Here is a 9,808-nt window from a genome sequence, read left to right on the forward strand (position 1 = left end):
TGGCCTCTGCATTCAAAACGTTCAACCAACAGCATGCATTTTTGTAGTTATAACAGAAATGGACAAGGTCAAACCCACTAAAGACCACTTATTCATCCAAGAACCCTCTCAAGAATTGCATTCCTTCTAAACGCTCTGCGATTTCCTCTGGTTTGGGAGCAAACTGCTTCTGAAAACACAAGTGAACACTAGCAAACATTTACACAGCATTTCAGACCACACGGTTTAACAGCACATCTGTGACACTCCATCTTCCAGCTCCTGAAGCTTCAACTAAATTCCATGTGAAAACCAGTTCACAACATATCCTAAATCAAAGTGAAGGTACAAACGAAAACATCCCAAAATGCATCAGCATATTCTAATGCAACTGTCGTGTAATAGGCTGCAGCCTATTTTGCACAAGATAGCTTGCTTTGCCAAGAGTAATTTCACTTGCACCATAGCATCTGCTTGTGGGCTGAAGTCGTTGAAAAACTATAGTGTAAAGCAAAAGATGCAGCACCATAATGCTGCCATCTAGTGACAAACCATGACCATGGGTAGTTATCCAACCAAGAATTTAGTCAATTTAAAGAGCTACGCTAATGTGCACAAGACCTCAGGTAGGTAGATAAAGAGCTGAGAGTCACTGGTTATGCTAAGGCTTGCCAGGTTAGTGACACCTCAGAGTTACTTTAGGGACACAAATTTGGGATATTCTCATTACAACCACTTGCCAAGCCGGACTACATGTCTAGAGACCTAGCATGAACAAATTCCATTATAAATACAATTACCAGTAACATTGTGCAATATTCACGTTTTTATTCAGAGTCGCAGAGATCAAACATGCAGCAAAACATTACAGCGTGTAAATATTATCCCTCATATTCTCACTCTAGTTTCTTCACCACCTTGCTCTTCAGTTTCTTTTGTTGGAGCAGGAGGTCAACATACAGACAGTGATCCATAATGGTTGAAGCACAGATAAGTCCACCATGCAGAGCACCAGAGTAACCAGCAGAGAAAACATCTTGTCCTGAGGTAAAACGACATCTTAATATGGCAACCTCCATAAACCAGACCACATCCTTTGACTGAAACTCAGTATTACCCGGTGCTGTGTGTACATTGAGGAAAAATTAACTCAAATGATTTTAGCAAATGGCTGCAATATAACAAAGAGTGAAAAATTTAAGGGGGTCTGAATACTTTCCGTACCCACTGTATACGATAGAGTGAAATTTAACCTGGGAAACGGGTGCATGAAGTGGGATCCTTAGTAGAGGGGAAGGAAACGTACATCATGGGGATGTTGTCAGGTGCAGCTTCCTTGTCGGAATCAAAGTACTCTTCCATCCTAAAGCAATAAAGGAAATTATGGAGATACTTTTAAACACGAGTGACTCCTGGATGTGTTCACCTACACTTCATCCATGTTGTTGCTCTTATATAGTCGCATGTTGGTTGAGGAGATGCCCAGGTCTTCCATAGTTGCATTGAAGCCTGCAAATACCTGGAAGAATCCTTTGCCTGGTTTCAAAGTATGAAAATAGTCTTGGACCTCTAGGAGAAGCAGACACGCATTACCCCAGAAACATCTAGCCAGTAATAAAGCACTTCACGTTAAGACTTACTGCAATACATTGTACAGCTTGTATTGAAGACATTCAGTCACTTACCTGGATTTGCCTGGACCTCTGGAGGCAGAAGCTTCTTGAAGGTGCTGAACATGCCAGCATTAGAAACAATGACAGGAGCCCGAACTTCAAAATCTTTACCTGCGCTCTTCACGGTCACTCCTAGTCAAAAAGAACACCAATATAACAACCCTAGTTTTAGGCATCCGCAAGTAGTGGAGCCCAATATGCAATGGACGGCACAACCTGTTAAACTTACAACACAGCCCTAGCTCATATACAGTAACTCACCATATGCCTTTCGTATTCCATCAACTAGAACACTGGACACAGGAGCATTGACAAGGACTTTCCCTCCATGCTTCTCCAAAACCTGGATGATGTAGTATGGGATCTCACTGGCACCACCCTTAGGATAGTACACACCACGCTTGGAGTGGTGCAGGAAGAGAGCATCAATCATGCAGCTGGAGTTTTTGGGTGGCACACCTTGGATAAACGGTAATTGTTAACTCACAAATGCATTGAATGCAAAATGAGTTGGAAACGGTAGTAGGCATTCTAGTCTTACCATAAAATACTTGAGAAAACACTGTGAGGAGGTCCAGGTTGCTGGTAAAAGACTTGACTACATCTGTTGTACTGGTGCGGGAGTATCTGAAAATTGGGGATATTAAATCAGCTATCCCACTCCACAGTATGAAGCGAGCAAACCAGAGTGGAAACATCTTCAACATACACAGCAGATGGATCTTCTTGGAACAGATCTAAAGAGACAATTTACAGGATATTAAAGGCCATAAACTAATGGGAGATAAGCTTTAGGCCACTCTAAAAATACCTTCATGATTTTGAAGAGCTCCTCGACTGCTTTAGTATCATTGGGAAACTGCTTCTTTAGATGAGCCTCCATCTGCTTCTTACCATTGTAAATGGTGTATTCTTTATGTTGAGCTCCTGTGCCAATAACAACGGTGTCCACATGGGAACCCTGCTCAGCAAAATGCACCTGGCCATCAGTGATGAGATCCAACGCAACTTTCAGGAAGCTGTTCTCATGAAGTTGTCCAACATAATGGAAGCCTGACAAAAACCATTCATTGAGTTAGCAATAGAAGACATTCAGCTTTAGATCATTAATGCAGCTCAATGAATATCAATGAGAGCATCTTACCACAGTCAAACTCAAATCCTTTTTCAGTGAAGGTCTTACACAGGCCTCCAGCCTGTTTATCTTGCTCAAGCAATAGGACTTTCTTTCCTAATTTGGCTAAAACTGCCGCTGCTGTTAAACCACCGATACCACTGCCAATCACAATGACATCCAAGTTTTTGGGTACTTCAAATTCACCAAACTCTATAAGCCAAGTAACATTAGTTAGCAATAGACATTAGTAACTTGCACCAGTGCTTCTCAAATCTGTTCTAGGGACCCCCAACCACTGCATATTTTGTATGTCTCCCTCAGTTAACAGATTCCAACCCATCAAATCATTAGTAGAGACTGCAAGACACGAACTGGGTGCAGCCTATGAGGGAGACATACAAAATGGGCAGTGTGGTTGGAGGTCACCAGGACAGGTTTGTGAAGCGCTAACTTACACAACACTACTAGCAAACTAAAGCTTATGTACCTTTCCGAAGAAGTCTGTCCTTTTTGTTTTGGTCTACAACTAGTGGGCCTGGAGGGCTGATGGTCCCCTTGCACAGGCCACTTCTCCTGCCAAACAGATACCAGTATGTCCCACGAGCCCAATCCACAAGCCATTCTAAGAAAAGCAGAAACCACCACATCTTCTATAGCGAGAAAAAGATCAGCTGGTGTTTTCAGTTTCAGGAGTGGCTGTTCAAAACTACACCTTTAATAAGGTGTTGAAAACTTAAGGAGCTGTTGTTCCCAGAGACTGCAACCAAGAGCTTAAAGCTGGTGATTGAGTTATTTATTAGTCTAAATTGTGGGTGGAGAGAATTAACTTGCTTGACTACTATTGGCTTGACTTGATTCAATCAGTTTAGCAGATTGTTTTGCAGGGTAGTTGCTTATAATGACCAACTTTGTTTTGCATAAAAAGTGGGAGAGCAGGAGTTTTTAAAAACTATGTGGTGAAGTAATCAAATCAGCTTAAAAAGTTGAATTGATTTGGAGTAATATTTTCCTCCTAATTTTTCCTGAGAGAGTTGCAGACAGCCAATCAACAAACACTAACCCATGCAGTCTCTTTAATATCACTTCATCTATACTTGGATCAATTATAGTAAATTCAATTGGATGAAAAATCAGTTAAGTTCACTGATTTACTTTACATTTATTTTTAGGACCAGATTGTTTGTAAAGTGATAAAATAGCACCATTGAATTGTTGGAGAAATGAGACAGAGCAGACTTTGGAAGACAAGCATCATAATACTTGTGAAGCAATTATTTCATATCCTGATATTCAACAATTAAATATGTCAAATATGTTTGTGCTGTGTGATTCATCTTGCAAATGTGCATGTGTAAATGCAAGCATTAAAATTCACTGGTTGATCACATGTGAGATAAGACAGCTGCACAGCCACATACACTGGCTGCATTTGAAAGCAAAAGAATTGCATTGGAGCCCAGTCAGTCGATGGCAGTGTTTTGTGTATGAAGGCAATTCAGGCTTCCAAAGCACCATAAAATGTCAAATGATTTGCAACAAATTCAAGCTAGCTTTAACGATCACAAAGAAAATTTCAGTGATTACAGGGGAATCATAAAAAGTAAAATTAAAACACACACACACACACAGAGAACACTTCCTTCCACCAACTGCATGGACAGAACATTCTAGGCAAATAATGCTGGATAATTTAACATTTCTCAATTTTTCTAATATTTCTGCTCACAAACGTAGGTAGCTTTTTTGTTTAGCACTAATGAAACTGAGAGGTGAAGTTGAGAGGTGACCATCAATATGTTGCACTCACTCCAGGTTGGAGCCCAGTCAGTCGATGGCAGTGTTTTGTGTATGAAGGCAATTCAGGCTTCCAAAGCACCATAAAATGTCAAATGATTTGCAACAAATTCAAGCTAGCTTTAACGATCACAAAGAAAATTTCAGTGATTACAGGGGAATCATAAAAAGTAAAATTAAAACACACACACACACACACAGAGAACACTTCCTTCCACCAACTGCATGGACAGAACATTCTAGGCAAATAATGCTGGATAATTTAACATTTCTCAATTTTTCTAATATTTCTGCTCACAAACGTAGGTAGCTTTTTTGTTTAGCACTAATGAAACTGAGAGGTGAAGTTGAGAGGTGACCATCAATATGTCGCACTCACTCCAGATGGAGCATTTGAAGTGAGCATTTTTTAGGGAGCAGGCCAATTGGAGTCTGAGAATCAATAAAAGCAAGCTTTTAAAATGCATATAACAAGAGACAGACAATAACAATTGATTGAAGGTATTGATTATCTTGCAATTTTATTTAATATACTGCATGTATCAGTTTTGAAAACAATGTTTGATTTTCTGTTATTAACAGAGGTGGGAATGTCTAATCACCCAGAACACATTATCAGACATATACTCTAGCAACACCCCAGCAAATGCATAACAAGAGCCTCACAGCCACCCAGAATATTCTACCAACCAGCAACACTTTAGCAAACACCTAGAACATCTAACTGACCAAACTATTTAAGTTTTTTAAACAAGACTTTAAGACAAGCCAGAAAGCCAAGCCAAGGTTTGTGCGTTAGCATGGGCTCACTAACTTTAAGCCAGAGAGCCAGAGATAGGCTACCTCGCTGAAGCACAAGATGGCATTAACATTCTGCTGCTTGAGCAAATGAAAATTTTAACTTAATGAGAGTATGACAACCAGAAAATGAATGTTGAATAATAAAATAAATTCCAAATTCTATTGCCCATCCTCTCAGGATGCCCGGTGTCCTGGAATCAGTGTTACAAGCAGCCTACCCCAGGCACATCGTTTTACCATATTTGTAGCATAAAACACCATCAAACCGATGAAAACTTCTGATCTTCCAATGTTTCTCTATGTCGCTGAAACCTAAAGATGTCCGAGTTCCACTGATACTCATCAAGTTTCCATGATCGGCATATTCTTTTTCATTAGGGCCCAAGCCCCGATGGTATGAATCGCATTTTTGAGGGCCTAAACATGCTTGAAAACTCACGAAACTTTGCACACGCGTCAGAGGTGGCGAAAATTTTATATGTGTTTCTGAATTAGTTGTGGCAAAATGGCTCGATAGCGCCACCTATAAAATTTCAACGGAGTGCGCCTCGACCTACGTTTCACATACATGTACGAAACTCGGTAGACACATGTAACACACCAATACCTACAAAAAAGTTATCTTGGTACAAAATCCGAAACCCAACAGGAAGTCTGTTATTTTGAAATTCCTGTACGGTTTTTGTGCAGTTTTGCCATTTTCAGGCCTCGTACTTTAACAAACTCCTCCTACAGTTTTAATCAGATCATCTTCAAATTTGAATTGAAGATCTTGAGTTTTCGTTGAAGGGCATGTCCCTGGCGGCCTGACAAATTTGATGTTTCTCCATGAAACAGGAAGTTGCTGTAACTCAGGCAAACAATGTCCAATCTGCCCCAAAATTCACACAATTGATAGGAGTTCAGTCCTGAACACATGTCTATGTCCATATTCATTTATAGTCATAGCGCCACCTGCTGGCAACAGGAAGTGACATGTTTAACACTGTTATGGACTCCTAGCAACATATTAAAAAGTGTCAGCAAGTGTTAAATAGGCAAGCAACATGCTAAAACATGCTAGCAACACTTAGCTAATTTGCTAAAGTATGCTATTAACACAAATAAACAGGAAGTTGCTGTAACTCATGTGTACAATGTCCTATCTCCCCCAAACTTCACACGCTTGATAAGAGTCCTGGCCTGCAGACATCTACATGCTCATATTCAGTTACAGTCATAGCGCCACCAGCTAGCAGTAGGAAGTTTGGCACATATAAATGACTTTGACATATTCCTCCTATATTTATCACTTTAAATTCATATTGCGCACCGTTGGCTTTTTTTCTTAAGCCACCGGGTGGCGGTGAGCCCGGGTGCGAGGGCCCTTTCATCGCTGCTTGCAGCTTTAATTTCATGTTATATTTCTTCAGATGACAAACAGGTCTATCCATGAAGAAAGTGGAGCGGGCAGTTGGAGAATCGGGTCACCAAACAATTACGGGATGAATCTGAGACATATCCAAACGGGATTCGATTTCTCAAAGGACTTCCGAGTTAGCCGAGACGCTGTAATTTTCTGCTTTACGAAAAAATTTAAAAACAATTCGTTATTGAACTGAGCCAAGCTTGTGTTTTTGACTCACAAAGAAGTCATTTGTTAATGAAGCCTATTAGGCGCGCTGCACGTCCGTGCAACCATCATGCACAGTTTACTGAAAGATGTGTTTTCTTGCCATTATTTTTGCTGCTGAAAAGTAGCACTGGCTGTTTGATCATAAGTAAATTTGTAATGCAGGGGGCAACCGCAGCACATCAGACAAATGTACATCAAAAGAAATGGTTTTTGATCAAGCTTTGTACTTCAACTTATTTCTGTTTAACAGCATTTTGGTTCTTACTCAAAGCAAGCAAGTCGACATCACTGAACATATAAGGGTTTGTACTGAAGATAATGATAGTGACAAACCTTCACTGTTTGTGTTGCTTGTTTTTACATGTTAAAACACATTAAAATGGGAATGACATAGATTAATGACTGATATATCCATCTCAGTAGCCCTTTCACATATTTTATAGTTTTTTTACTCTAGTTTCTTGATTACCTTCCTCTTCAGTTTCTTTTGGGGTAGCAGACGGTCAATGTAAAGATAGTGATCCACAACACTTGAAGCACAGAGAAGTCCACCATGTAAAGCACCAGAGTAACCAGTGGAGAAAACATCTTGTCCTAAGATGAAGCACAAGAAATTACATTTATCAGTAGCCTACACCTGGCAAAACATGTCACTGTCTATATATGCCACTTAAATATTTATTATGATTATAAGGCTTTCCGGAATATTTCTGATAATTCTGACTGGTCAATCACTGCATTAAGCAGTCAAATATTTCTTAATAATGGTAGATAATCCAAGAAATTGACTTCCTATATTGCTGTGCTAGTGTAATGTCTTATCACTTAAACTCTGAGTATTACCTGACAGGTAGAGGTTCTTGACAGGAGTGTTGCACCTGGTCATGGCAATGTTCAGAGGCTGGTATCTCTCCAGACTGTGCTCTGCAGACAGCATTGATCCATGTGTGGCCCCCAGTCCATGCATACTGATGGGAGTGACTGCATGCGGCATCACCAACTACAAAAACTCTCCACACTTCATTCTCACTCCACAGAATGAAGCGAGCAAACCAGAGTGGGACCATCTTCAGCATACACAGCAGATGGATCTTCTTGGAACATATATATGGGGGAAAAATGGAGACATTCATATATAATTCATAGGGTATTTAATGGTCATACTTCAACAAATCATTGAATAAGTACCTTCATGATTTTGAAAAGCTCCTCTACAGCCTTTGTATCATTAGGAAACTGCGTCGTGAGATGAGCCTCCATCTGTTTCTTGCCGCTGTAGATAGTGTATTCTTTACGTTGTTTGCCTTACCATTAACAGGGTGTCCACATGGGAACCCTGTTCGGCAAATGCACCTGGCCATCAGTGATGAGATCCAATGCAACTTTCAAGAAGCCATGAAGTTGTCCCAAATAATGAAATAACCTCTAGGTTTCTGGGTACTTCAAACTCATCAAATTCTGTATGTTAAGAAACTAGTTACTATTACACATTTTTGCATTTAAGTTGTTTTACAATTCAATCCCTCTGAACTAAGGCTTGCTTACCTATTCAAAGCACTCTGTTTTTTTTTGCTTTTCATCTATAGTTAGTAAGCCTGAAGGGCTGATGGTCCCCTTGCACAGTCCACTTCTCTTGCCAAATAGATGCCAGTATGTGCCAAGGGCCCAGTCCACAAGCCATTCAAAGAAACATATAAGGGTTTGTACTGAAGATAATGATAGTGACAAACCTTCACTGTTTGTGTTGCTTGTTTTTACATGTTAAAACACATTAAAATGGGAATGAAATAGATTAATGACTGATATATCCATCTCAGTAGCCCTTTCACATATTTTATAGTTTTTTTACTCTAGTTTCTTGATTACCTTCCTCTTCAGTTTCTTTTGGGGTAGCAGACGGTCAATGTAAAGACAGTGATCCACAACACTTGAAGCACAGAGAAGTCCACCATGTAAAGCACCAGAGTAACCAGTGGAGAAAACATCTTGTCCTAAGATGAAGCACAAGAAATTACATTTATAAGTAGCCTACACCTGGCAAAACATGTCACTGTCTATATATGCCACTTAAATATTTATTATGATTATAAGGCTTTCCGGAATATTTCTGATAATTCTGACTGGTCAATCACTGCATTAAGCAGTCAAATGTTTCTTAATAATGGTAGATAATCCAAGAAATTGACTTCCTACATTGCTGTGCTAGTGTAATGTCTTATCACTTAAACTCTGAGTATTACCTGACAGGTAGAGGTTCTTGACAGGAGAGTTGCACCTGGTCATGGCAATGTTCAGAGGCTGGTATCTCTCCAGACTGTGCTCTGCAGACAGCATTGATCCATGTGTGGCCCCCAGTCCATGCATACTGATGGGAGTGACTGCATGCGGCATCACCAACTACAAAAACTCTCCACACTTCATTCTCACTCCACAGAATGAAGCGAGCAAACCAGAGTGGGACCATCTTCAGCATACACAGCAGATGGATCTTCTTGGAACATATATATGGGGGAAAAATGGAGACATTCATATATAATTCATAGGGTATTTAATGGTCATACTTCAACAAATCATTGAATAAGTACCTTCATGATTTTGAAAAGCTCCTCTACAGCCTTTGTATCATTAGGAAACTGCGTCGTGAGATGAGCCGCCATCTGTTTCTTGCCGCTGTAGATAGTGTATTCTTTACGTTGTTTGCCTTACCATTAACAGGGTGTCCACATGGGAACCCTGTTCGGCAAATGCACCTGGCCATCAGTGATGAGATCCAATGCAACTTTCAAGAAGCCATGAAGTTGTCCCAAATAATGAAATAACCTCTAGGTT

At 40.1% G+C, this 9,808-nt stretch overlaps 2 protein-coding genes across 3 annotated transcripts; both read right to left on the reverse strand.

The window, feature by feature from the left end:
* Positions 1 to 760: 760 nt before the first annotated feature.
* LOC107601362 (all-trans-retinol 13,14-reductase-like) lies at positions 761 to 9,370 on the reverse strand. The gene is made up of 2 exons (XM_016293525.1): positions 9,220 to 9,370; positions 761 to 1,021 (listed from the first exon to the last, which is right to left on the reverse strand). Exons 1-2 carry the CDS (start codon positions 9,368 to 9,370, stop codon positions 876 to 878), a joined length of 297 nt encoding a protein of 98 aa, XP_016149011.1. The 3' UTR covers positions 761 to 875.
* On the reverse strand, positions 1,217 to 3,544 carry LOC107601381 (putative all-trans-retinol 13,14-reductase). Of its 2 annotated transcripts, none has more exons than XM_016293548.1 (8): positions 3,257 to 3,544; positions 2,797 to 2,927; positions 2,464 to 2,705; positions 2,194 to 2,389; positions 1,914 to 2,111; positions 1,665 to 1,784; positions 1,410 to 1,548; positions 1,217 to 1,342 (listed from the first exon to the last, which is right to left on the reverse strand). In XM_016293548.1, exons 1-8 carry the CDS (start codon positions 3,388 to 3,390, stop codon positions 1,228 to 1,230), a joined length of 1,275 nt encoding a protein of 424 aa, XP_016149034.1. In that variant the 5' UTR covers positions 3,391 to 3,544; the 3' UTR covers positions 1,217 to 1,227. The 2 variants fall into 2 exon arrangements, with proteins under 2 accessions (XP_016149034.1, XP_016149033.1); XM_016293547.1 differs by having other exon boundaries at positions 2,797 to 2,979.
* Positions 9,371 to 9,808: the final 438 nt, after the last annotated feature.

Source organism: Sinocyclocheilus grahami, unplaced genomic scaffold (assembly GCF_001515645.1).
Source record: "Sinocyclocheilus grahami isolate Dianchi unplaced genomic scaffold, SAMN03320097.WGS_v1.1 scaffold304.1, whole genome shotgun sequence".
Classification (NCBI taxonomy): Eukaryota; Metazoa; Chordata; class Actinopteri; order Cypriniformes; family Cyprinidae; genus Sinocyclocheilus; species Sinocyclocheilus grahami.

What these genes read in the sequence shown, in the direction of transcription:
- LOC107601362 (XM_016293525.1), bottom strand. Translation starts at nt 9,370, where the DNA reads ATGCCGCATGCAGTCACTCCCATCAGTATGCATGGACTGGGGGCCACA. An exon ending in CAAGAACCTCTACCTGTCAG is followed by an intron (nt 1,022 to 9,219) that starts GTAATACTCAGA and finishes GTTTTACCTCAG; the next exon opens with GACAAGATGTTTTCTCTGCT.
- LOC107601381 (XM_016293547.1), bottom strand. Translation starts at nt 3,416, where the DNA reads ATGTGGTGGTTTCTGCTTTTCTTAGAATGGCTTGTGGATTGGGCTCGT. An exon ending in GGACAGACTTCTTCGGAAAG is followed by an intron (nt 2,980 to 3,256) that starts GTACATAAGCTT and finishes CTTGGCTTATAG; the next exon opens with AGTTTGGTGAATTTGAAGTA. An exon ending in TGGAATACGAAAGGCATATG is followed by an intron (nt 1,785 to 1,913) that starts GTGAGTTACTGT and finishes CTTTTTGACTAG; the next exon opens with GAGTGACCGTGAAGAGCGCA.